Consider the following 25,925-nt stretch of genomic DNA (forward strand, 5'->3'; position numbering starts at 1 on the left):
GTTGGGCTAGGAGGAGCTGGGAGCGCCAGGATCCAGTCCTTCCCTGTTTCCCCAAAAATAAGACCTAACTGGAAAATAAGCCCTAGCATGACTTTTCAGGATGACAAAAATCATAAGCTCTAGTGCGTCTTTTGGAGCAAAAATTAATATAAGACCCTGTCTTATTTTCTGGGAAACACAGTTTGAGGATCTCAATCTGCATATACCTACGGAGAAACCCAGAACTGAGGCCTGGAAATGGGTTCCAGGGACAAGGTGGTATCAACACTTTCAAAGAGCTTCTTTTTTTCTCTTCCCACACCCTGGGCTTCAGAAAATGTGCAGGAAAAAGCCAGAGGACAGCTGCTGCCCCAGCTTCCGGAGTCACCAAAGAGAGGCTGGAAAGAGCAGATAGGAGCCCAGGGGCATGGCGTAGGACTGTCCTGGGCAGGTAGGCTAGCCCAGCCCCTTCCCGGGGTCACGGAAGGAATTTTGGGAAGGGAGTTGTCAATGGAGAGGGTGTCTGTGGAATCCAGTTTGAGGTCCTTGAGGTGTCGAAAGGTGACCAGTGGGTGAGGTGTACCTTTTCATTGAGGGATCAACAGGGTCATTGGTTCATGTTGTGGATTTAATTCATTAGGGAATTACCAGAATGATGTTTAAGGTAGGGATGGGCAAACCCTTTCTTAAAGGACTTTGTTCTGTGGTCTGTGCCAGCTACTCAACTCCGCCATGGCAGTGTGAAAGCAGCCATAGGCAATATATAAAGGGAGGAGTGTGGCTGTGTGTCAATAAAACTTCATTTGTGGACACTAAAATTTTAATTTCATGTAATTTTCATGTGTTACAAAAATATTCTTTATTTTTCCCCCCATGGCCTGCCTGCTGTGGTTTGCTGACCCTGGTTTGTGACTGAAAGGTCAAAGTGGATCAGTGGGGATGTTTCGTTTACTGAGGAGTTACTGGGGGTCACTGTGGACTCCATTTGTCAGTTTCATTTTTGAGGGTTCAAAGGTGGTCAGAATCACTGGGGATGGACATTGATAGTGAATTCATTGGAGGCCAGTAGGAGATCGTGGATGTTTCTGGGGACTGTCAGTTGATGTTACAGCAGTCACTGGGAGGTCAGTAAAAGACAGTGAAAGTAACTGAGGGGCTCCTGGGATTTGGAGTCTTAGTTTAAGTAATTGAGGGGTCAAGAGAGTCAGGGAGGTCACTGAGGGCTCCTACTCAGGACACAATAGTGAATGTCGGTGGAATCACTGAGATTTCGTGGATGGTCATGGCTTGTTGGATAGTCAGGGAGGTGGGATACAGATGTATCTATAAACTCTGAGAAAATAAGAGGTCACTGGAGGAGTCACAGAGACTCCTGTGTCTCTGAGTCCTCATGGATACTAATGGCAGTCATTCGGGACTAGTGCATATGAGCAAATGGGGAAGTCACTGAGGGATCATGAAAGCGCTTTGTGGACCCTGGTGGTAGTAGATGTCATTGAAAGTCAATGGTCACTGCAAACTGGTGGTACCTGGGGATAGAGGTGACACTGAGGGATCAGTGGGCCATCCCTATCATCCATGGTAGTGACTGAAAGGGAGGCTGACCCAGCAACAGGGGTTTGACTAGCTGGGGATGTTCTGTCCACCTAGGGGTGTAGGCTCTGTTGGTCTGACAGGGTGACGTGTATCTGTCCACCTGACTTCAGGGTCTGTCTATCCATCTGACTTGAGGGGATCTCTCTGTATATCCTGCCAAGGGCCTGGCTTCCTCATAGGCTGAGATCTTTCTTACTGGCAGAGGTTAAGTCTGTCAAGCTAAAGGTCTGGCTGGCTAGTTGACTGGGTAGGTGGGGTACCTCTCCACTGGGATAACGTCTCTTTGTCCAGTTGTGGGGGGGGGGCTGTCCTTGAGGGATTCTGTATTTTGGTTGTCTGGACGTGGAGTAAGGGGGACATCCATGTGTCAGGCCACAGGTCTTTCTAGATGTCTGGCTAAGCATCTTACCATTTGTCCAAGAATCTGTCCGTTTGTCTGGCTGTCCTGCTGGAGTCTGTTCATCTCCCCAGGACTCCATCTAGAAGTCTGTCTTCCTGGGGATCTTTCTGCCTATCTGGGATCTCATGGGCTGTAAACACAAGTGGCCAAGGCTGTGGCCCACCTGTCATGCTTCTTGCTGGTTTGGATGTCTTTCTGGCTGCATGCTCACCCTCACTCCATGCCCCCCCTCATTGTTTAACCTGCCTGCCCTCCTGACCATCCCTCCGTCTCTCCAAACATTCAAACTCTCCTGGCTTGTCTTCCACTCAGGCTGGGTGTGGGGAATGGAAAGAGCCTTAAAACCTCCACACCAGCCTCAGCTGGTCCACCTCTCCCTTCTCCCAGAGGACTACAAGCTGTGTTCTTGCAGTGGGATGGGCTGCTTCTGGTGGCTCTCTTGTTCACCCTACTGGCGGCAGTCTTGTGCACTGGGTGCAGATGGCATGGCCCTGCATATGCTGAGCACCCTGATGCCTACATGCCACATGACAGTCTGCCACCTGAGTGCTTGCTGAACTGGCCACTCAACAGAGCCAAGTGGACTGGATGCTGGAATGTACTCAAGGATGCTTTCGCAGTGCTGAGAGGAATCCAGCCTGCCTTCATGTTGCCAAGGAGAAAATCCTAACTTTATGGTGGAGAAACCTAGCAGACACCACCTTAATCTGAGAAGTTGTGGGGGGGATACTCTGAGATTATTGACATCTCTACTTAACAGTCCTTCTCTGCCTTCCTTTGCTAGGCCAGTACAGGGCAGAAAAAAAATTGAAAAATATTCTCCCACTGCTCCCTTTATTAAGAACCTGCAGCTGGGTCTGGGCTGCTGAGCTATAGCCCATCCACAAATCTGGCATTCGGCAAGTAGGAAAAATGTGACTCCAGTTACAAAGTGGCAGCTTCCGTGATTGGAGCTAACTGCCTTTGGGAGGGCTTTGGTTACAGCCTCCTCTCTCCTCAGAGGTTCTTGGTTTGTGTTCTGAATGGAAGATCCTTCCAGGTCCCTTTCTGGGAAAACGGTCAGCAGCTCAGAGCTGGGGGGGACACAACCCACGAAGAAAGCCACCCTACTCTTTCTCTGTTGCACTGCCAACCCCAACCCCCACCACACCTGCTCTTTGAAGAGGCCAGCTTTCCACCCTCAGGAACTGCCCTGCAGCAGAACTGCAGGGAAGGAAAAAGCATTCTTACCTATTTTTAAAAAATGACATCCTTAATATGTTCATCCCAACTCTTCCCCGGGCTGGGCCCCCTCTTCCAGGGCTGAGCCTGGGCATCACCCAGAGTGAGCTCCAGAAGGGAGCATGCGCCTTTGGAGGCAGCCAACTCAGCCCTGGCTCTGAGCTGACAGCTCAGGCTCCTGTGACCTCCAGTGTCCTGACAGTGAGCGGGCAGCACCTTCATCAGGGTCAAGCCACCCTGCATCCTGGCTTGCAGCATCTCTGCCCAACTTTAGCCCTGTACTCAGGACAAACAACACTAAGTAGCTGAAATAATATATTTGGAATATATGATACATAAAAATATGTATTTGAATAATTGTTTATTTTTTATGTGTGATCATGGTATGATTTTTGTTGAGTCCCTATGTTTTAGAGATATATGAAAACATTTATGAATGAAATGATGTCTGAGATTTGCTTCAAAATAAGCGAGTGGAGTGGATGTAGGGAGTGGGTAGGCTGTGAAGGAAACCAGATTGGTCAACATAGATGGGCTCATGGACTCCTGCACGTCCATCTGCTATGTTTGAAATTTGCTACCATTAAAAGATTTAAAATAATCAACCAGTAGAGAGGTGAACAATCATTTCTATAAAAAGAGCAAACACGTCACAGAGAACACACAAATGGCCAGTAAGCATTTGAACAAATGCACAACTTTCATCATAATTAAAGAAATGCAAATTCAATTAGGAAACATTTTGCACCTAAAGCTTGGCGAAAATGACAAGTCTGATAGTGCCCAGTGCTGGCAAGGACACAAGAAACAGATCTATTCGTAGTGGCCAGGACAGTCTCGTGAAGGACAATTCAGCAGCATGTATGATCATTTTAAAGACAAAATTCCACTTGTAGGAAGTTATTCATCAGATATAATTGCATGAGAATGCACAGAAGTATGTTCAATGATTTTTTTTTTAATTAACTAGGATAACACTGGTTAGTAACATCATATAAATTTCAGGTGTACAACCTTATAATATGACGTCTGACACGTGTGCTCATGTGCTCACCACCCAAAGTCTATGTTACCTCACATTTGACCCTCTTGATCATACCCCACACCCCTTCCCTCTGGTAACCACCAACCATTCTGTTGTATCTATGAGTTTGTTTGTTGCTTTTTATTTTATATCCCATGAGACTGAAATCCCATAACGTTCTTGAAGCAATGTTTGTGGTAGTAAATAAAAACAGGAAACAACTTAAATGTGCAGCCATTACAAGGAGGTGGAGCCACAAGTACTGGATCTCCTAGACAACCTGGAAGTATGCTCGGTGACCCCGGGGCACCCTGAAGAGATCATTAGAGGGAGAGATGGCAAGTCTCAGCATTGTGTGCACAGCATGATCCCTTTGGGTTAAAAAAAATACCATGAATAGAAAATGTCTGGCTGGATTTTTAAAAAGTTAGTAGTCAATATTCTTTGGAAAGTAAGGCTGGATTCTTGGGGGCATGGGGAGGAGAAAGGTGGTTTATTTTTCAATGTATATGCTCCTGTATGCTTTTTATTTTTAACATGAAGGTACGTTACTTTTACGATTTAAAGAAATATCAGTATTTGAGAAGTATTTGCATCATCTTTAAACTCTGGAAAGCCAAAGACAAAATCCAAGTGCCTCCCCTGCATGCCAAAGAAAAGTGGGCAGAAAACCCAGAAGGCAGCTCACAGAAGTGGCCAACAAGAAATGTTTACCCACAGTGGCATTTCAGTGACGTCTCCCTCCTCCCTGGATCCCCAGTGTGCCACCCAACCCCCAAGGCACCAGTGGCATGCTCACCCTGCCGATATCATGCCATCGTGGTCCACAAGCACAGGCCCTCCCTCTTCTGCACACTGGGAGCGTGTCACACATGGCGTTCACAACACGCTTATTCAATTCTATCTTGAGTTTCTTCTTAATGGCTGCAGGGGATGCATCCTGACTCACGGAACTGCAGTCCTGCCGATGGACATCTAGGCTGCCTCCCTGCGTTTGCTGCTACAAACATGGGACAGATCCTTGCACAGTCACCACTGGAGTGTGCGTGTCATGCACACGCCTAAAGGTCCATCTACTGGATCAACGAGTGGATGCACATTATTACTTGTAGGGGTATACCATTAGGAAATTTCCCTCCCAAGCTCTAACTTATTACAGGTCCTGTCCTCCATACCCTTACCAACCATATTTAATCTTGTCCAGCTTTGCCAATCTGATAGATAAAAATGGTCTCTTGCTACAAACTTACTGGTAGTAAATATCTAAAGGCTCAGACTTGAGCATCCCCGTGGAGCAGAAATTCCAATTCTAGGAATGCACCCTAAAGGAAGAATGAAGGATGGCAGGCAGGAGGCTCTGCAACCAGTTTGGTGGACCACAGCCAAAAAGACACTTCCTGTCAGCCTGCATTTTTACTTCTTTTTGTACAAGAGAGAATACATCCTCTCTCCTAAAAGTTTCAGATACAAAGATGTGGAATAAACATCTCCATTATCCCTTGCCTCTACCTCTCAGTGGCTTCCAACCATTATTAATGGTTGGCATGTCTCCTTCTGGATCTTTCTATTTAAAAACTTAGTAATTTAAAGCGAAACAAAAATATGAAAGCATTTGTAATTATTTTCCTTTTAATCTTTTACTATGAAAAATTTAAAATGCACATAAAAGCAGAAATACAACAAACCCCGTCTGCATCACCTCAATTATTTTGCTTCAGCTACTTTTTTCTCCCTCTGCTGAAGCATTTTCAAGCAAGTACCAAGCTTGTATTTCTCCCCCAAATACTTCACCATGTCTGTAAAAACTACAGGCTAAGGACATTTTCTAAAGTAACCCCAATGCCATGTCACCCAACAAGATTAACAGTAATCCCTTTAAGATTTTAGTTAACTCTTTGAAATGATGTCGAATTTCAGTACAAAAATAGGGCCAGGATCTCCCCTAAGCCCATTCACTTGGATTCCCCAGTTGTTAGTATTTCTGAATTTATTGAGAAGAACCCTAGAACTTGAGACGTCAATTGCAGACATGTGGGGCTTCTGAGCACAAGCGCCACCTGCTCTGGGCCACCACTGGGCCCTGGTGAATGCCGCACTGGGAATAGAGTCCATGCCTACTCGGTCTCCTCCCTTGTCCTTTCCATTTCCAAACTACACAGGTACTGATTTCTACCTCGAAAAGTGCAAAGATGGACAGACATCCCTGCATGCTGTGCCACCCCTCAAATCCAAGGCTCCCCATGAGTCCTCAAGACATTACCTATGCCCACACAAGGCACCAGTGGACATTTCCCCCACCTTGTTTCTCTCTTCAGTTACTGTTATTTCATTGCCTCATTTCACAAATGCCCCTACTCAAACATCCAGGCACGGCTGTGTCCAGGATGGCCCCAGGAGTAGCCCTGTGACCCTAGGATGGTGACTTAAGCAGAGCCACATTTTAAATGCTGAAACCACCATACTAAACTGCCATTCACAAAGCCATTACCCACAGGTTCTTCCACCAGAAGAGTATGAGGGGACCCGTTTCCCCACAATGTCACCAGCATTCGATGCCACCCATCCCCAACGGCTAAACACAACTGCTGAGCACACATGGACCTGATTACCCTTCATAAAGTCCAACAAGGTCGGTGAGCCTGAGGTGTCGGCTTCTCTGAGGATTTGGAAAGACCTACACTCAAATGCTTAACACAGTGGAGGCCACAAGAAGTGCATAAGTAGTTTACATCTTATTTTCTGTCTGTCCCTGGCCAGCAGCTGGTCCCCAGTGCCAAGTCCCGCTCTACATATGTCTATGTTCACATTAAAAAACAAAACACGTGACTAAGGGCCTGCTGTGTGCTGGGAAACCAACTGACACTAACCTAGGCACTCTGTCGGCAGACGCAGTCTTGTCACGGCTCTGTGACATCAGCATGAGGTGCAAGCAAACAGGACAGGAAGGGCAGGAGGCCCACACCTACTGCAGCCCGCCTTTAGTATGGGGACAGGCAGTTGGGTGAATGGTGGCCCCCAACATATGCCCACAGCCTAATCCCTAGAGTCAGTGAATGTGGGCTTATTTGGGAAAATAGTTCTTTGCATATGTGAAATGAAGGTCATCCTGGATTTTACGAAGGGCTATAAATCCAATGACAAGTGTCCTTGTAGGAGGCATGCAGTGGAGACTTGACAGACAGTAGAGGAAAGCCAAGTGAAGACACAGGCAGACTAGTGATGCAGTGACAAGCCAAGGAACATCAAGGAGCAGCCACCAGAAGCTGAAGCGGCAATGGAATGGAGGAGCTGGGGGTGGAGCCCACACCTTCATCTTCCACATCTGGCCTCCAGAACTGGGAATAAGTGTGTTGTTTTAAGCCATTCAGTTTGTGGCACGGTATCATACTACTCTCCTTTTGTATTTTGGAATTTCCATGACTTACAAAATATTTTAATGGCATTGTCTTCATTTGTGAAGTGAGGCTGTGGCAAGCTGGGAGAGGCCCTGAAGAAGGAATTCACTGTACTAGTATTAGCGCAGCCAGATGTCACAGCCATCCTGTTAGGTCCCATCCTGTTCTCTCTGAATGCTGAGCCCAGTGGGCACTATACGCTCCCCTACTCTCATTGGAGCCCTGAAGAGCACTGTCTACTGCAGGGTCTTTGCCTGGGTCAGCCAGGTGGCCCCTGCTACTTCATGCCATCATGTAGCTCTCAGAGCACCTGCAGAGGCCTCGCCCCTCGTGCCCTGCCTGACTTGTTTCTCCATAGGCCTGTCTCCATCTGGTGTGATGGATTTCAACTTGTGTGCATCCTGTAGGGTCCTGGCACCCACTGTGTGTAAAACCAGGGCCCTTGGGTACAGACAATGGAAGTGGGCAGAGAGGGAGGACAAAGTGGATGAGTGTGACAAGGCCAGAAGACCCCAGTCTCTCCTGGGCAGCCCTGGCCCTCCTGTGTGACGTCAGATAAACCCTTCCCTGACAAGAGCTAGAGGTATGTATGGTGGGTAGTCCCTAAAGTGTCACTGTGTCCCTAGTGAATGGAAAGGTGTGCTTGTGTACCGGGACAGGCAGAGGGAGCCTGCTGAGCACTGAGTAGGTCCCGTCCTCTGAGTCAGTCCCAAGTCTCAGGCTCGTTCGCAGCAAACACAACAGGCCCTGCCAACTGCACCCATGCCCCCTCCCAGATGACGAGCTAGCACAGGACCTGCACTCCCAACTGAAAGCAGCACTACATCTCTCAGGGGCAGCATCAACCTCTCCTGGTGGCTCAGGGGCAAGCCAGCACACCAGGCTGCCTTGTCCTGGACACAGTGTTAACAGCAGGCCTGAGTGTCCCTGAGCGTCAGGTCCCCTCCTGAGGGGGCACCACGGACAGTCCTCCACACTCTCACTGACAGCGGGCCTGTCCAAGCTACTCAGAGGCAAAAGAGGGGGTGTGGCAGAGACTTTATTCTGACCTCCCCCACTTCCTGGGTCCAAGTCCACATCCTGACTGAAGAGTGGGCTCACTCAGCACTCAAAAAGACCCTCTTGCGCGCAGTGTTGGTGTAGGGGTGCCAGCGCCACTCCACATCAGCTGTGGCCTCCTGTTCCAGCGTGCCCAGGCGGATCATGTACACTAGTAGAGGAGAACAGGAATGTTGTCACCTATACAGCAACCATGTCCCCACCACCAGACATGACATAAAGCCCCCAACTCACACTTCAGCTCAAAGCGAGGCCCAACCTCGGTCAGCTCCACGTTACGGTGGTCAGTCTTCCTGTACACGTGGTGCCTGGGGAGGTGGGCAAGAGCGAGAGGCAGAGAGCAGCTGTGAGTCAACAACAAACAGCACAGGGACACAGAGGTCAGGGTATCACCCCAGAGCCCAGCTGAGACACACCGGAAGGAGATGTAGTCATCCTGGTTCGCGAAGGTGATGACACGGTGGCTGTCATCTTTGGGCACAGGGAACAGGTAACGAAGGATGTCAGAGACCTGGAGCACAGGGAAGAAGAGGGGAATGCCCTGCCTGACAACCCCTGCCCCCAACCTTGTCCCATGCCTGCGGCTCAAGACTCACCCGCTTGCCCAGGTGGGAGGAGAAGCCATGCACGATGAGGTGAGGTTTGGCCTCTGACACAGTGCCCAGGTCGGGGACGTCATGCCGCATAACCACATTGCACAGTGTGAAGTAAGCAGTGGGGCCGAAGGGCAGGTGGCTGACAATGAGCCCAACTGGTGGGGCCAGGCAGGCCGTCAGAGACCACATCTGCTCTCAGACGCCACCCCAGCAGACAGCCTGCTCCCACCCACCAGCCTTACCAGGTGTGCCGCGATGTTCGTGGACAACCAGCAAGTCGGTGACCCCGTTGGCTTTGCAGGCTCGCACCAGTGCCCCCACCTCATGGCGGCCACGGTTCATGCGCTGGGCGCCTGGGAACACCAACTTCAGCTCCTGCATATGGGCTCTGGTTAGGACCTGGCCCGGTAACTGGGTGTCTCCCATTCACTCCCCACTATTGGTACCTTTGCAAACATCTTGAGGCGGGAACTCGGGTCTCGGGAGGTAGTAATCATGACCTTGGGATCCTCAACCCCTGCCCATCGATACTCGTCATCCACATGGTTGGTCACACCTGTGAGAAGTATGAGCGAGAATGTGACAATGTCTTGAGAAGTGAAACACTAACTTGAGGGTGGACGAATCCATCCATAACAGCACCATCTAAGTACCTCCAGTGATGGAATATTCCACACCCACCCTAGGCAAGAGGGTGGGCCCAGCCACATTGGCTACAAGCACAAGTATGACTGAGGAACCAAATTTTTCAATTTGATTTAATTTCAGTTATGGAAGCTGTATTAAATCACACAGGGCTAGTGGCTATCGTGTCACCATAAGTCAGATTCTATTAAGATCAAAGGGAACAGACTCCTATCTCTAGAACAAGTTATTTGTAACATCTGTGATTCCTTTCGTATTTGCTGAATAACGCAATGAGTGAAGCACCTGGATGCCAGTGAAGTGCTGGGCGCTAGGGAAATTGCAGTGAACAAAATGTACAGCATCCTGCCATGGCAGAACTCACATTCCAGTGAAGGGAACAATTAACAGACAAAGCAAAGCAGAGAGTAATATTGTATGTGTCTCTAAACGGAACTGGGAGCTCCCTGAGGTGCCATCGGTGCAGAGCCATGAGGACTCTTGGGGCACAGTTCCAGGATCAGGAATCGCAAAGCTTTTTCTCAAGGTGCTTGAGAAAAGACATGGAGTCCAGTGGGCTTGAGTGCAGGAAGGAGGTGGCCCAATGTCGGGGAACGTCACCTTCACCGCCAGCGTCGTCAAATTCCAGGGATCCCTGTAAGGCCAGAGCCTCCCTGCGTAACTCGGTAGGGATCAGGCGGTTCTCTGCAGGGGAAGATAGAGGGGCAAGTGAGACATATGCATGGAGCCCTCAGTTAATACAACACTGTAGCTTACAAACTTGATGGAAAAAATACCGTTCTTACTCCTTTCTGAGCAGAGAGATGATACATAATTATTGGGGGTGGGGGTGGGGAGACAAAACTATTTTTGTCTACATGCTATTAACAATGGTTACAGATTTCATTTTCTATGGTTTCTGAGTCTCATGGCTTGAAGGCTTTCTAAAATATTTAATCACAAGCATGTATTGCTTTTGTAGTTAGAAAAAAAATTAACAAATTAATTTTTAAAGAATACATACTGCTCTTTCTGTATGAAGGTGGACCAGAAATCCTGAAACCCTCTAACAAAAACTCCTGCTAATCATAATGCTCTGTGAACTGAAGCTCCAGCCAGCCGAAGGGCAGGCTACAGGCATGTGTACTTTGCAGTATGGAGTTGAACATGAGAATACCCTTGGACCCAGCATTCTTTCCAGTGTGCCCTGGAGGAACTCTTGCACATGAAGATATTCACCTGAAGGAAACCCCCACTACACTCAACATACTTTAGAAACACTGCTGAACAAAAACGTAAAGCTGCAAAACAATATGTACAATCTACCTTTAAAACTAAAAATCGACCACTATGATTTAGGAATATAAAGAAGTATGACACAAGCGCAAAGACAAGCAAGGAAACAGTTTATTTCTAAACAATATTCAATATTGTGATCATGTAAGTTGTGGAAAATATCCCTGAATTTCTGTATGATGATCATTTTTCATTTCTTAAGGTGGGCGGATAGGTCACAGGTGTTTAATATGCTTAACGTAAACATATGTACACAAAACCAGACACTTTATTTATCTAAAACCTAGGAACATCAAAGTGAATTAAAAATAATCAGAGACATTGAGTCCATGTACCATCAGACAGGAAACAAAACTTCACCGACACAAAAACTAACACTATTAGGATAACTAAAAATCAGGCATGTGTGACAGACTCTTCATTTGTATAGCAAACAGAACGTGGGGAAAACATTGCAAAGTTAGATTCCTAATTTACAACGCAAATAAAATTAAGTTTCACGCGGATTAACACTTTAAAAATGCAAGGGAATCATAATACCGCCAAAAGACAGTAAGATATGCTTGTTACCTTGTACTGAAAAAGGTAGCATGATGAAAAACCACAGAGATGTGGGAAATATCTATAGGGATGTGGGGAGTGTCTATAGGACCGTGGTAATAATTTTAAATTTGAGAACTAGACACATTGTAAACAAAATTAATAGGCAAGCTGTAAAATCTGGATACTGCAGCACAAGTAATTCATACCATCCTACGGAGAGTACCTTTGCAAGGCAACAGGAAGACCCAACAGGCAAGGAAAATGGCCAACAAATACTCGAAAAGATGTTCCCGGCCATACTACCACGAAGAAAAGCTAATTAAACGCGTTTTATACCACTTGGTCTCTCCTTCCCTGGGGTTTTTAAAATGCAAACCCAATCTTTCTAAAGACTGGTCTGGCGCCGCCGAGCGGCGGGGCAGTACCTTCGAGAGCGCGCCGCACCTTCTCCTTCCTCTCGTGGGCGACGCGCTGCGCCTCCTCGCGGGCTTTGCGGTACAGGTATTCGCGGCGCAGGCGGGCCTCACGGCGCAGCTGGGGAACAGCAGGTCAGGTCAGCCACTCTTTCGCCAAGCACGCCTGGGCCCTGGAACCACCCACCCCCGAGCTCAGAGGCCACGTCCCCAGCCCTCCGCGAACCCCCGACCACCAAAACCAGAGCTCAAACATCCCTACCATCCTGAACGCCGCTTCCACGTGGGTCCAGGAAACTCTGCAGGCGCTGCCTGCGCAACGCAGCCCTCACTTCCGCCCTCAACCAAGAGGGTCGTTAGAGGCTTCACTAAAAGTAGCAGCGGTCAAGGATGCCCAGTGTTAAGATGGGTCAGTCAGGAAGCGCACGCTCACTGGACCAACCAATAGGCGGAGAGAGTGTCAAGATGTCACGTGGTCTAGGACAGCCGTGAATGAAGATGTCGGCCAGTGACCACCTTCTATCGCCACTATGCCGGATGCCCAACTTTAAGATGACGAACCGCTAAAATAGTATTGGCGGCTCCAAATAGTGCAACGACTGTAAAAGCAGCACATTTGACCATGGGGTCGCTTACCGGCTCCTTCGGGAATTAAATTTAAAGCCGTTTCTCCCTTAAAATGGCTGCTACGCCTCCTTCCATCGCCACAGCGATAGCCCTACTTTTAAAGCGGCCGCTTCCAGAAGCGACTCGGAACCACCCACAGCTCTCGCCGACTGTCTGACTGGCTGATCCGCTTTGGGTGCTAAACGGTAAAAGCGGCTAACCAGTTCCGAAATGCTACTCAAAAGACGCTTGCCTTTAAAAGCAGTGACCGGGTGACTTCCACACTGTGGGCCCACAGCTGGGAACGCCCCCTCGGGGGCGGATCTCGCGCGGCTATTGGCCAAAATACCCGCACGGAGGGCGGTGACTGGGCGACCTGGAAGGAGGCTGACTCCAGACCAGAGTGTTACGGGCCCATGGCGGCACCGGACCTACGGGCCGAGCTGGACTCGCTGCTCCTGCAGCTGCTGCGGGACTTGGAGGAACTGGAGGCGAAGCGGGCGGCGCTGAACGCCCGGGTGGAGGAGGTGGAAGCCTGGAGTGGGCGGGCAGGCGGGCGGGCTGGCACACCGAGATAAACTGAGTTTTCACCGCCTCTCCTCTCTCCGCAGGGCTGGCTCTCGCTCTCCAAAGCTCGCTACGCCATGGGTACCAAGTCGGTAGGGCCCCTACAGTATGCCTCTCGCATGGAGCCCCAGGTCTGCGTCTGTACCAGGTGAGGAGGAGCCTTGCACGGCGGAACGGGTGGGCGGGCAGTGTCCCAGGCCGGACTGTCAACGTCCATTCTCCCTTTTCGTTCTTTAGCGAGACGCAAAACGGTCTCCAGAAATTTCGGGTGGTAAGAGCCAGCGCCCAGACTCCAGAGGACGTGGGTCCCCGCGAGGCAGGTGAGCCGCCCTCTCCTTTACGTCTTGGCCCTTTCTGGATGGCAAACACAAAATGCACAGGGCAATTAAGATGATTTTATTCAGGTTGTTGCGATAGAGAGAGTGCCCTAGATCTAAAGATCAGACTGTTAGCAGGTGGTTTTGGCTTTGACTTTTGTAAGGAGAAATAGACAAGTTATAGGCGAAGTTCTTTACAATTGGGGTTGTTTGCCAATCAGGGCAAGTCTCAGTTAATGAACAGAAAATGTGTATCTCTGTCTAGCTAGTTTCAGGAGAACAAAGTTTTAATCTTTGCTAATCATTCATGAGACAGAGAACACAGAGTTGGAGAGGCTGTCTGGCCTTTGAGCATGTTTAGGCAAAATGGGAAAAGTCAGTGTGTGGCTTTGTCACAGGTAAACAAGGGTGTCATCTGTTGGTTTTATGAGAGTAATGAGCAATTTTGGACAGACCCTCACCTGAATCATAAGGTGGGGAAGGGTGGTTCTTTGTGGTAAGCTGGTTTACAGAACATAAAAGGCTGGAGGGATTTTCCAACCATCAGTATTTTCCAGAATCATGAGCTTAGATCAAGTTCAACATTGTGACCTGGAAGACAAGGGCCAGGTAACAAGACCCCAACCTCTACCCTTTCTTTCTGTAGCTCTGCGCAGGCGCAAGGGCCTCACCAGAACCCCGGAGCCAGAACCCTCCCCAGCCCCCCAGGACCCTCTGAACTGGTTTGGAATCCTGGTTCCCCACAGTCTGCGGCAGGCCCAAGCCAGCTTCCGGGAGGGTGAGTGTACTCTGTGTCAGCCGTGCAGCCCTGGTCCAAACTTGGACCTTCTACCTACTGGGAGCACTTGAGCGCTAATGCTAAAGCTGGGGTTAGTCTTCAAAGGGCTTTGCAGATTTTCTCCATTGCAGACTTTTGTTGCATACCTGCTATTTTTTCTAAAAGCATTTATTGGGTGTTGGCAATGGTCCAGGCTTATGATACAAGTGCTGGGGATATAGCAGGAAACAAACGGGACAAACATCCCTTATAGAATGTTATACACTTGAGGGGAGAAAGACAACCTGCAGATAAGTAATGGGAATTGTTATGAAAAATAAGAGGCTATGGTGGATGGAGTGGGACAGAAGTGGGCTGAGGGAGCTATTTTAAGAAGGGTGGCCTGGGAAGGCTTCTTTGAAGACATGAAGGAGGGAGCTTTGTGGGTGACCTGGAGGAACAGTGTTCTAGGCGGAGAGACCAGCCAGGGCGAAAGCCTAAAGGTGAGATCATAGGGTCTGGCATGGCAGAGAAGAGGCCTGTGGGCTGGAGTGCAACAGGGAGTACCTGGAGCTGAGGTCAGACAGGACTGGACGCAGGGCTGTGTAGGCCCTGAGGAGGACTTTGGGAGTGACGGGGTGGGCTAGCAGGGTGACAGTGCATACTGGGCTGGAAGCGGCAAGAGGGATGAAGCAGGTGCCAGGGAGCATCCAGGTTTGAGATGCAAGTGGAGTTGAAGGAGGGGCTAAGTGAAGGAACCCGTGTGTGTTGAGAGCAGAAGCCCCCAGGATGTGCTGACAGATCAGTTTGGGAATAAGGAAAGGAGAGGAGTGAAGGATGAGCCCACAGTGTCCAGCCAGAATACCTGGGATGATGGAGCTGCCCTCACCTGGTGTGCGAAGGCTGCAGAGCAGCAGCCGAGGGGACATAAGAAGTTGGGTGTGGGTGTGTTCCCAGTGCTGTGTGTTGGAGATCCTGAGTGGGCATTTGAGCATATCATCTGGAATTTGGAAGAGGCCTGAGCTGGAGAGAGAAATTCTGGAGCCCACCATATAACACTGATGTTTAAATTCCCCAGTTGCTGACATAGATGCAGCATTAAAGCTGAGGTGGGGTAAGATCGCAGAGAGCCTGGAATATGGACAGGAAGTGAGGAAGAGGAAGGTGAGAAACCATTAGAGGAGACTGAGAAGCAGTAGTGAAGCAGGAGCAACACCCAGAGGGTGAGGTGTCCCAGAAGCCAGGAGGAGAGTGTTTCCTGGATGGAGGGGATCAGATGTGTGGCCAACTATGCAGGTAGGCTGGAGACAGTACTGGCCAGAGGACTGGGTAGCAGAGGCACCAGCCAAAAGCTACCTTGAGGTGAATCTAGCGTGTGGAGCAGAGAAAATGGGTAGGGAGTGAGGGCAAGAGCAGCAAGGAACTGTGATAATGGAAGAAAGAAAATAAGGGCATGAGACAGTGTTATGATCTGGATTTTTAGCTGCTGGTGGGTGATAGAAGGGGGCCAAGGACGTTTTCTGAGGTGTGGTGACGTTTTAGCAAAGACCTGAAAGAGGTAAGGGTGTGGGTCCCATGAGGTTCTAAAGCAGCTAGTGCCACGCTGTACCTGGAGTGTTAGGAATCGTGCAAAGGCCAGAGAGGCCTGGAGCCTTTCCAGTCCCTGAGGCTCTGCAGAGTCCCCTCCATCGTGTGTCACAGCACAGATACCACGGTGACAATCTCTCCCTTTCCTCTAGGCCTGCAGCTGGCTGCAGACATGGCCAGCCTTCAGATCCGCATCAGCTGGGGTCGAAGCCAGCTCCGGGGGCTCCAGGACACACTCAAGCAGCTGGAGTCCGGGGCCGCCTGACCTGTGGCCAGAGGCAGGCCATGAGCACAGCTGTTCTTCCGTGTGGTTGCCTTGTCTAGGCCTTCCTGTCCCTGTTCCCCCCGCCTGAATTCCCCTCTGTAAAACGTCTCTGGTCTGCGTGTTTCCAACTTTGTTAGGTGTGAAAGTTTGAAGAGGCAAACTGAGGGATATTGAAAGTCACCACTATGAAACCACTTCTAGTCCTGTGTTCTAGGACACATGTATAGGACAGGTGCAAAGCTGTTAGGTTAGCTTACGCTAGTGAACAACTAGAACAACCTCAGCATAAATCAGTATAGGTGACATGCTGCACAGCTGTGGCGGGAAGGACAAGAAGTAGGTGCTTCGGTTCCACTACATCAGGGGTGTCCAAACTTTTTTCAACGTTTTTCACCAAGGGCCATATGTGGTAAAATAAGCAGCCGGGCCACTCATTCGAGGTGAAGTACGTATTGCCTCACCTGGTTTATTTAAGTAAACTATTTTGGGAATTTGTTGCGGGCCAATTAACAATGGATTGCAGGCCGTAGTTGGCCCGCGGGCCGCAGTTTGGACACCCCTGCCCTAGATTGTCAAAACTGACTTTGATGGAGGAAAAAAAGCATGCATGGCTAACAGATCAGAAGAGGATGATTCCACATGAATAAAAAATACAAACATCTGTGTAGATGGGCAGCCCTTGGCAGGTTTTAAGCCAGAAAGTGAAAAAAATATGACCTAGATTTTCAAATGAATTCTAGGAAGAGACCTTTCAGGTTTTAAAAACCTGCCTTTATCCTTCCAGGAGTGAAGCTGAACATGTAATTTGTTGAAGGGCCAATTATATTTCCAGTTCTGAGAACTCTGTGTCCTTGCTTCATTTTTCTACTGGGTTATTGATATTTTATCAGTTCCTGGGAGCTAATTTTTATACTTGGGGAAATTTAGCCCTTTGTTCATAATATACTAAGTGATGTAAATAGTTTTTTCAGTTTGTCTTTTAACTTTGCTTACAGTGGTTTTTTAAAAAACTTTTTAGCTAAAAGAACAGAACAACAAAAAACAACTGAATAACATAATTAAAGTGAAAGCTATAGTAACCATCACCAAACTCGTGTGTTTCTTTAGTCAATTTTATTAATAGAGTTGAATTTATCAGCTGTTTTATGATTTCTGGATTTGAGGTTATAAATGTAATAGATGATACAGGAATTCTCCAATTTTTCTCAAGAACTTACAGTTTCAGTTCAGGTGTGAGGTGAGTCCTTCATCCAATTGTCTTTTCTACCATAGGTCCACATATTGTGTTGTTGAATCCACCCTTTCTGCTGATTTGAGATGCCACCTTTTTCTTTCATCTAATCCCAGTGTATACCCATACCATATTGTTTCATTGCTCTTACTGTCAGCTAACACACAGGTACCAGACTTTTAATTCTTAAACCTTTAACATATGCTATAATCGTTGTAGGACAGGTTTGCGCTTGGAATGGGGGGGATCATTTTTGGTTTTTGGCCATGTTGAGCTCTAGTTGTCAGTGAAAACCCTAAACGAAGCACTCAAGTGGAAACCCCATGACTGGAGAAAAAGACATCCCGCTCTGCACACACAAAGGTTGAATTTCAGCTACCAACGAAGCGCTAACCAGTGAGATTTAGAAGGCAAAATAAATACAAGACACCACATTTTTTGCTGTTCATGGAACTCACGTGGAACCCGGGTCCCCGGCGGGGCCCTTTGCATAGACTTTTGGTGTCAGTTGATGTCGAAAGTCAAGCAATAGCCTCCCTGCATTTACAGTTTTAAGTTTCGGGTATGGCCGTGCTCCCGGCGAGGTCTGCAAACACGCATGGTACTGACAACCAACGCTCTACAACCCGCAAGGGCTCCAGCTCAGGAAGACTGCCCGCGCCAGGATTGGCCCGGGTGTATTACCGGATTCCCGATTCCGGAGGAAGCGGTCCAGGAGCTGCGGCTCGCGCAGCCGCAGTCAGCACGAATTTACGCAGAGGCGGAGCAAGCCTGCTGGTGTGCCGTTGTTAAACGTGAGCGCCTCCTCAAATGATGTAATACTTCGAAGAGAAAGCCAACTCGGCAGTTCCCATATGGTCTAGCGGTTAGGATTCCTGGTTTTCACCCAGGCGGCCCGGGTTCGACTCCCGGTATGGGAACAGAAGCTGTAGCTAGGAGCCTGTTTTTCGTGACTCTCGGCAGTAAAACACCTCAGGTCTTTCCATTTAAACCTGGAGAAACTGAAGCCCGGGAAGGTCTGGGCCCCAAGTTCTGTGTTTTGATTGAAATGTCCATATTCATCACATCATTAGCTAGTTTTTTTCTCTGTCAATGGCTCAACTATGTTACATACCATATACATTACAGATGTGAACAATGTTATAAATATCTAAATATTAAATAAGAATATTTTAAATATTCAAAATTCATTGTCAAACTCCCTGTAGAGGCGACCCCTGCTGGGCCCCTCCCACACACCTGCGGGTGGGCCGCCCCCCCAAAGCAGAGGGGATTGGCGGAAAAGAGCTGAGCCAAGTCAGGCGCACCTCAAGAGACTGCGGAGAGCAGGTTGGAAGAGGGCCCTGACAATTTAACTTTCTGTAGTATTGCGGGGTTTTATTCCCTTGTGGTTCAGTGTATAGCGTTCTTTCCACCTGAGCAATCCCAACTTGCCACTCCCTCATGGAAATAGCTTCAAACTTTTAAATGACCCCTCTCCCGTCACACGTGCAAGCTGCCCACCCAAAGAAGAGCCAAACCTACAAACAGGAGTCAATAAATGCCTTCCTCAGCGTTCCACCTCTTCCCCCTGGTCTGCTCAGTTAATCAGGGACGCTGGGTCCCGCTCCCAGGAGTGCACAACACTCGTTTATCCGTACAGACTTTCCGGGGTTGGGGTGGGGGGGAGACATTACAGTAAGTTCTTACTTAACATAGATGATAAGTTCTTGGAACTGCAGTGAAACATCATATAAGGAAACCAATGTTACCATAGGCTAATTGATACAAACAAGAGTTAAGAGTCTACAGCATCTTATTACCATTAAATTGAAAGGGACATTAGTTGAAGAACTGCTCTACTTTTATAATCATGTTAATTTTAAGCGTGAACGGTAAAATAGGACACAATGGTTTCTGGTCTGGCATGTGTTAAAAATAGAAACAGGCCAAAATGGAGCCATTTTTGCTATGTCACCCAACCAAAATTTCCTAATTGCAGTTTCAGCTTCTCCCAGGAGTGGAATTTTAAACCTATAAGACCTGATAAGATCTGCATTATAAGGCCTCCCTGACTCCCTGTAATGCAGGGTCTCTGGTCCCACGCCCCACACAAGAACGCAAAATATGGTGAGGCCAAAAAGGAACACCCACGGAGCCATAGGTAGGGGAGTCACACCACTATAGTCTCGCTGGCGGCTGGGTTGGAGACACAGGAAGCAGGAGCCACACGATGCAATCCACAACCTGCCGTCCACTTCTCTGTTAACCAACCTTACTAACTGCAATCGCCGTGCTAACTGCAATCCGCGCTTGCTAACTTAGCCATGGCAGTTATATCAGTGGCTAATGGCTAACCGGTAACTGCTCTATGGGACTCTGTCCCCACAGTGTCCTTGCCTGAAATGATCCACTCGTAACTTCTTAGTGTCACCCTCTCTCTGCCTAGAAAATCCTTCCATTTTGTACAGCTCATCAGAGCACCCTTCTAGTTGCTAGATGGCACGCTGCCCGATTCATGAATCGCTCAATAAAGCCAATTAGATTTCTAAGTTGAATTCTTTTCTTTAACACATGCAAAGAGCTTGGAATTCATCACTCCTGTCCTCACAAGAGAAAAACTGAATAAACTAAAATTCAACAACTCTTCTTAGATCCACGAGAAAATTGAAGCCACAGGGCAAACCACTGCCTTGAAAACTAGAAAGAATATCGAATACTGAGAGTCATAGCTTACTAGGTTCAGAAGCTGCCGCTGAGCCAGCACCTGGCAGGAAAACTTAAAGGCTAACTGACACTCACCCTCTTGTGGGTTTTGCCCCAGGAACCCTACTAGGTTCTCAGGGTCAAGACTAGAGAAATACCCTTGTGCGTCTGACAATGGGAGGGGAAAAGTGACCACTTTGAAATATTCCCAGAGTGCTCAGTTCTCTTTAACAAAGTCCTATCCTTAAGGAAAGTATGTTACCAGAGCCTACCCAACCTGGAGGAAGGTAAATGCCCAACTTCAGCTCCCTCTAGCCTTTCTTTGTCACATAAAGGTAAGGGAAAAAAAAAAAAAAAGCTGAGGAGCACTTGTGAAGGTCACAGACCAGAGGCACAGGCTCACTAAAAGACTGAGACCTAATCACAGGATTATAGAACACTCATCCCCTCCCTTCCCATCACACTACTAAGGTTTTGTTCTTATAATAGGGGTTATAGCCTAAAGAACTGCAAGGTCTTTCACATCCTTGGTTAAGTTTATTCCTAGGTATTTTATTCTTTTTGTTGCAATTGCAAAAGGAAGACCTATATGCTGAAAACTATAAGACTTTTTTGAAAGAAATTGAAGAAGACACAAAGAAATGGAAAGACATTCCGTGCTCATGGATTGGAAGAATCAACATAGTTAAAATGGCCATATTACCCAAAGCAATATACAGATTCAATGCAATCCCCATCAAAATCCCAATGGCATATTTTAAAGAAATAGAACAAAAAATCATCAGATTTGTTTGGAACCACAAAAGACCCCGAATAGCCAAAGCAATCTTAAGAAAAAAGAACTGTAATGGAGGTATCACACTTCCTGACTTTGGCCTGTACTACAGGGCCACAATAATCAAAACAGCATGGTATTGGCAGAAAAACAGACACATAGACCAATGGAATAGAATTGAGAACCCAGAAATAAAACCACATAAATATGGACAGATAATTTTTGACAAAGAAGCTAAAAACATACAATGGAGCAAAGACAGCCTCTTCAATAAATGGTGCTGGGAGAATTGGACAGCCACGTGCAAAAGAATGAAACTGGACTGCTATTTGTCACCATGTACCAAAGTTAATTCAAAATGGATCAAAGACTTAAGCATAAGACCTGACACAATAAACTGCATAGAAGAAAACATAGGTACTAAACTTATGGACCTTGGGTTCAAAGAGCATTTTATGAACTTGACTCCAAAGGCAATGGAAGTAAAAGCTGAAATAAACGAATGGGACTATATGAAACTTAAAAGCTTCTGCACAGCAAAAGAAACCATCGACAAAATAAAGAGGCCACCAACTGAATGAGAGAAGATTTTTGCAAACAGTGCCTCCAATAAGGGGCTAGTATCCAGAATATACAAGGAACTCATGCAACTCAACAACAAAAAAACAAACAACCCAATTGAAAAATGGGGAGAGGACTAAAGAGACATTTCTCCAAAGAGGACATACAAATGGCAAATAGACATATGAAAAAATGCTCAACATCACTAATCATCAGAGAAATGCAAATCAAAACCACAATGAGATATCACCTCACCCCAGTCAGAATGGCTATCATCAACAAGACAAATAGTAACAAATGTTGGAGAGGCTGTGGAGAAAAAGGAACCCTCATACACTGTTGGTGGGAATGCAGACTGGTGCAGCCGTTATGGAAGGCAGTGTGGAGGTTCCTCAAAGAATTACGAATAGAATTGCCGTATGACCCAGCAATCCCTCTCCTGGGTAGCTACCCAAAAAATCTGAAAACATTTAGAGATAAAGACACGTGTGCTCCAATGTTCATTGCAGCTTTGTTTACGGTGGCCAAGACATGGAAACAACCAAAATGTCCTTCGATAGATGAATGGATAAAGAAGTTGTGGTACATATACACAATGGAATACTATTCGGCAGTGAGAAAAGATGATATAGGAACATTTGTGACAACATGGATGGATCTTGAGAGAGTAATGCTGAGTGAAACAAGTCAGACAGAAAAAGCAGAGAACCATGTGATTTCACTGATATGTGGTATATAAACCAAAAGCAACAAAAGAACAAGACAAAAAAAAAAAAAAAAAAAAAAAAAGAACTGCAAGGCTCTGAAGCTATGTAAGAAGTCCTATGGAAAACCCAAAGACAATAGCAGAGACCAAAATAAGGGAAAAAAACTATGTTCTGCTGTGGAATTAACCCCTGGTCATTTGCAAAAGGTGAAAGCATTCTCATAAGACTCTACAAAGTGGGAGAGCAAAGAATGGTTTTATTACAGTTAAGACAGAGAGAAAATGCCCATGGTAGTATCCAAAGAGGACAGCTGCTACAGGTTGTAATGAGAGAAACACAGACAGGGGGAGTTGCTGGGGCAAATGCACCTAATAGACAACTGCACCTAACTTCAGGTTAGCGTTTTCTTATATAGGAAAAGGGGAGTTTGTCAGGTTTGAGGGCTGACATCACTTCCTGGGGTCGAGTCTGTTTGAAGATGATGTTATTTCCGGACTCCGGACTTGGACTCGGCCACCTCGGCCTGGGACTTTATGCGTCACCAGTAAATACTGCAAGAGAGTTAATTGAATTCCGGTGTCCAGGTGTGTGAGGATTAAGAAATTACTCTCTTCAGGTTAGGATTCTGTTAATTAAATGAATTCACAAGATATGGGTAGCCTTGAGAAAGGGAAGACAGAGTTCTTCAGTTAATCAGTAAGGGAAGAAACAAAGAGGAAAAAGCTGAATATCAGGATGGATCAAACTGCAAACAAACTCAGTCTGATTACAGCTATCTATAATAGACAGCGAGCTATGTGGTGAGTTAAACTGCAAACTAGCTAAGTCTAACTGCGTTATTGATTCCCTGAATTTCACCCTTACAGTCCAGCCACACCCCTAGCCCTATTTCCAGAGCACACTTTCCGACAGTGAATTTTATAATTTTTGTATCCTTGGTAGTCTGGATAGCCTGAGAACCTCACAAATCATCAAGCACTGGCTTCGTTTTTCTTATCTGTCCCTTCCTCAATTTACTTCTTTCCTCTTGCATTTTGCTGTCATACAGGGACTCTGGTCCCACACCCTGCACAAGAACACAGGATATGGTGAGGCCAAAAAGGAACTGTGGGGACAGAGCCAGGAGTGCAGTTTCCAGGCTCTCGGCCTCACATGGAAAGGTGCTGGCTCAGGTAGTAAATGGCCATCAACTGTGATTAGATGGCCATCAGCTGTGGCTAATTGGCCATCAGCTGTAACCAGTGAGCCATTGGCCACTAATATAACGGCTGTGGCTATGCTAGCAGAAAAATGGGGGCTAGCAAGAAGATGGTGGCTGAGCTAGCAAGAGCGGATTGCAGAGAGGCGGATGCTGCCAGTGAGAATATAGTGATATGACTCCCCTACTTATGGCTCCGTGGGTGTTCCTTTTTGGCCTAGCCACATCCTACGTTTTTGTGTGGGGGGCGGGAGCAGAGACCCCACAGGACTCCCTGCATGACAAATGGCGCAGCTAGCAGGGTCTCCCGCATGACATATGGCTAGTTGGCCGTCAGCTGTAACCAGTGAGCCGTTGGCCACTAATATAATTGCCGCGGCTATGCTGGCAGCAAATGGGGGCTAGCAAGAAAATAGTGGCTGAGCTAGCAAGCGTGGATTGCAGTTAGCACAACGGACTGCAGCTAGCAAGTGGGGTTGGTTGGCAGAGAAGTGGAAGGCAGGTTGCGGATCGTGTGGCTCCTGCTCCCTGTGTCTCCAACCCAGCCGCCAGCGAGAATATAGTGGTATGACTTCCCTATTTATGTCTCCATGAGTGTTCCTTTTTGACCTCCCCATATCCTGCGTTCTTATGTGGGGAGTGGGAGATGAGACCCCGCAGGCCACCCTGCATGACAGTCCTCATTTCCTAAGTCCTCACCAGAAGCAGCTTTGACATTCATATTTCTACTAACATTCTGTTCATGACAGTGTATGTACTCTCTAAGAGGATGGAAGCTTTCTCTACAGTGCTCCTCACTTCTTCTTAGCTCTTACCACAATTACCTTTAACTCCATATTTATTTCTGCCAACTTTCTCTTCAAGGGGCTCTCGGCTTTTTCTATCAGTACCTCAGAATTCTTCCAGCTTCTGTCCATTACCCAATTCCAAAGCCAGCTCCACATTTTGAAGTACTTTTGATATAGGGGTACCCTACTTCCTGGTATCAAAATCTGTACTTTTTTAATACAGATTTTTAAAAATAAAATTACCACGAACTTGGTAATTTTTTCTCTTACATTCTGGAGTCCAGAAGTCTGAAATTGAGTTGTTGGCAGGGCCATGCTTCCTCTTAGGCTCTAGGAAAAACTCCTTCCTTGCCTCTTCCTAGCTTCTGGTGGCTCCTGGCCAGCCTTGTCATCCCTAGGTTGTGGGTATACCTCTCAATCTCTGTCTCCATCTTCACATGGCTTGCTTTCTCTGTGTGCCTCTGTGTCTTCTCCTCTGGCTGTAAGGACAACAGTCACTGGATATAGGGCCCACTGTGGGGACAGAGCCCCGGAAAGTAGTTTACAGGCTCTCGGCCTCACGTGGAGGGGTGCTGGCTCGGCTGGTGGATGGCCATCAGCTGTGGCCAGTTAGCCAATTGGGCGCTGGTGTAGCTGTTGCGGCTACGGAGGGGAGCCGAGGAGAGTAGAGGAGCAGAGTCGAGGAGAGTGGAGGAGAGTCGTTGGTCGGTTGGCAGAAAAACGGACAGCAGGTCACACGTCCGGTGAACCCAGCCTCCAGTGAGACCATAGTGGTATGACTCCCCTACCTATGGCTCCGTGGGTGTTCCTTTTTGGCCTTACCATATCCTGCATTCTTATGTGGGGAGTGGGACCAGAGAACCCGCAGGCCACCCCGCACGACAAATGGCGCAGCGAGCAGGGTCCCCCGCACGACACCCACTCTAATCCAACATGACATCATCTTAACTCAATTGTGTCTTCAAAGATCTTATTTCCAAATAAGATTATACTCTGAGGTTGCAGGTGGACATGAATTTGGGGGAAAACACTATTCAACTCACTACAGAGCACTTGGTGGAACAAATTGCAAGACCAGTTGATTCTTGTAATATAGTTTTTATAAATGCTGTCTTGACTTGGTTTTGAAGCCCTGGTTAGAGGCCAGTTAGTCCCCCTTCTTGAGCAGCCAATTAAGGCCACACCTCCAACCACCTCCTTCATGGGCTCTCACACTCTGGGGCACCATCCACCTGCCCTAATCACCTCGCGACCAGGTACCGGTCAACTAGGGACAGCTCCTATGTCCTTGAGCCCTCTGAAATTATTTAGACTAGCCAATCCTAAACCTGGTTACCCTGCTTTATCTATTCCTTCCCAAGGAAAAAATCATAAAGGCTTTGCCCACAGTTCACCCTCTCCATTTGCCTCCTGACCTCACCTTCAGTCATTCTCTGTGTACCACCCCACCCCTTGCCCCCACACAAAGTGTACTTCCTCTATTGGGAACGTTAAGTAAAATAGGCAGTTTTCCCCTGATCTATTGGTCTTACCATGCCTAAATAATGTAATAAAACCTATTGAAACAATTGTCCCAGCAAGCAGGGTGGTTTGGTCCAAACCAAATGACATGTTACTAGACTGCTCCTGACTTCTTAACAGGTTCTTCCAGATGGCAGTGGCAACCAGGGCAGGTTCACTGCTAGCTGGCCTGTGACTACTGTGGCCACAGCTGCTTTGTATTGCCTCCCAGATG

The 25,925-nt window shown here is 47.6% G+C and overlaps 2 protein-coding genes and 1 non-coding gene across 3 annotated transcripts; 2 read left to right on the forward strand and 1 right to left on the reverse strand.

Moving 5' to 3' along the window:
• Positions 1–8,636: 8,636 nt before the first annotated feature.
• Positions 8,637–13,038, reverse strand: IMP4 (IMP U3 small nucleolar ribonucleoprotein 4). Its single transcript, XM_019718873.2, has 9 exons — positions 12,409–13,038; positions 12,159–12,267; positions 10,516–10,599; positions 9,717–9,826; positions 9,513–9,645; positions 9,271–9,425; positions 9,091–9,185; positions 8,909–8,982; positions 8,637–8,825 (listed from the first exon to the last, which is right to left on the reverse strand). The coding sequence occupies exons 1-9, from the start codon at positions 12,409–12,411 to the stop codon at positions 8,713–8,715; spliced, it is 876 nt and encodes a 291-aa protein (XP_019574432.1). The 5' UTR covers positions 12,412–13,038; the 3' UTR covers positions 8,637–8,712.
• Positions 13,039–13,120: 82 nt separating this feature from the next.
• Positions 13,121–17,335, forward strand: VMA22 (vacuolar ATPase assembly factor VMA22). Its single transcript, XM_019718875.2, has 5 exons — positions 13,121–13,279; positions 13,364–13,467; positions 13,557–13,639; positions 14,283–14,414; positions 16,133–17,335. The coding sequence occupies exons 1-5, from the start codon at positions 13,169–13,171 to the stop codon at positions 16,243–16,245; spliced, it is 543 nt and encodes a 180-aa protein (XP_019574434.1). The 5' UTR covers positions 13,121–13,168; the 3' UTR covers positions 16,246–17,335.
• Positions 17,336–18,324: 989 nt separating this feature from the next.
• On the forward strand, positions 18,325–18,396 carry TRNAE-UUC (transfer RNA glutamic acid (anticodon UUC)). Its single transcript has one exon. It is a non-coding gene; the product is annotated as a tRNA-Glu (tRNA).
• The last annotated feature ends 7,529 nt before the right edge of the window (positions 18,397–25,925 follow it).

Source organism: Rhinolophus sinicus, linkage group LG02, assembly GCF_036562045.2.
Source record: "Rhinolophus sinicus isolate RSC01 linkage group LG02, ASM3656204v1, whole genome shotgun sequence".
Taxonomy (NCBI): Eukaryota; Metazoa; Chordata; class Mammalia; order Chiroptera; family Rhinolophidae; genus Rhinolophus; species Rhinolophus sinicus.

Excerpts from the sequence above, each read along its gene's own strand:
- IMP4 (XM_019718873.2), bottom strand. Across the intron at positions 9,827-10,515 it reads TGACGACGCTGGCGGTGAAG|GTGTGACCAACCATGTGGAT; the intron begins GTGACGTTCCCC and ends TACTTCTCACAG. Across the intron at positions 9,646-9,716 it reads GCCTCAAGATGTTTGCAAAG|GAGCTGAAGTTGGTGTTCCC; the intron begins GTACCAATAGTG and ends GCCCATATGCAG.
- VMA22 (XM_019718875.2), top strand. The coding sequence starts at position 13,169 with ATGGCGGCACCGGACCTACGGGCCGAGCTGGACTCGCTGCTCCTGCAG. Across the intron at positions 13,468-13,556 it reads CAGGTCTGCGTCTGTACCAG|CGAGACGCAAAACGGTCTCC; the intron begins GTGAGGAGGAGC and ends TTCGTTCTTTAG. Across the intron at positions 13,640-14,282 it reads CGTGGGTCCCCGCGAGGCAG|CTCTGCGCAGGCGCAAGGGC; the intron begins GTGAGCCGCCCT and ends TTCTTTCTGTAG.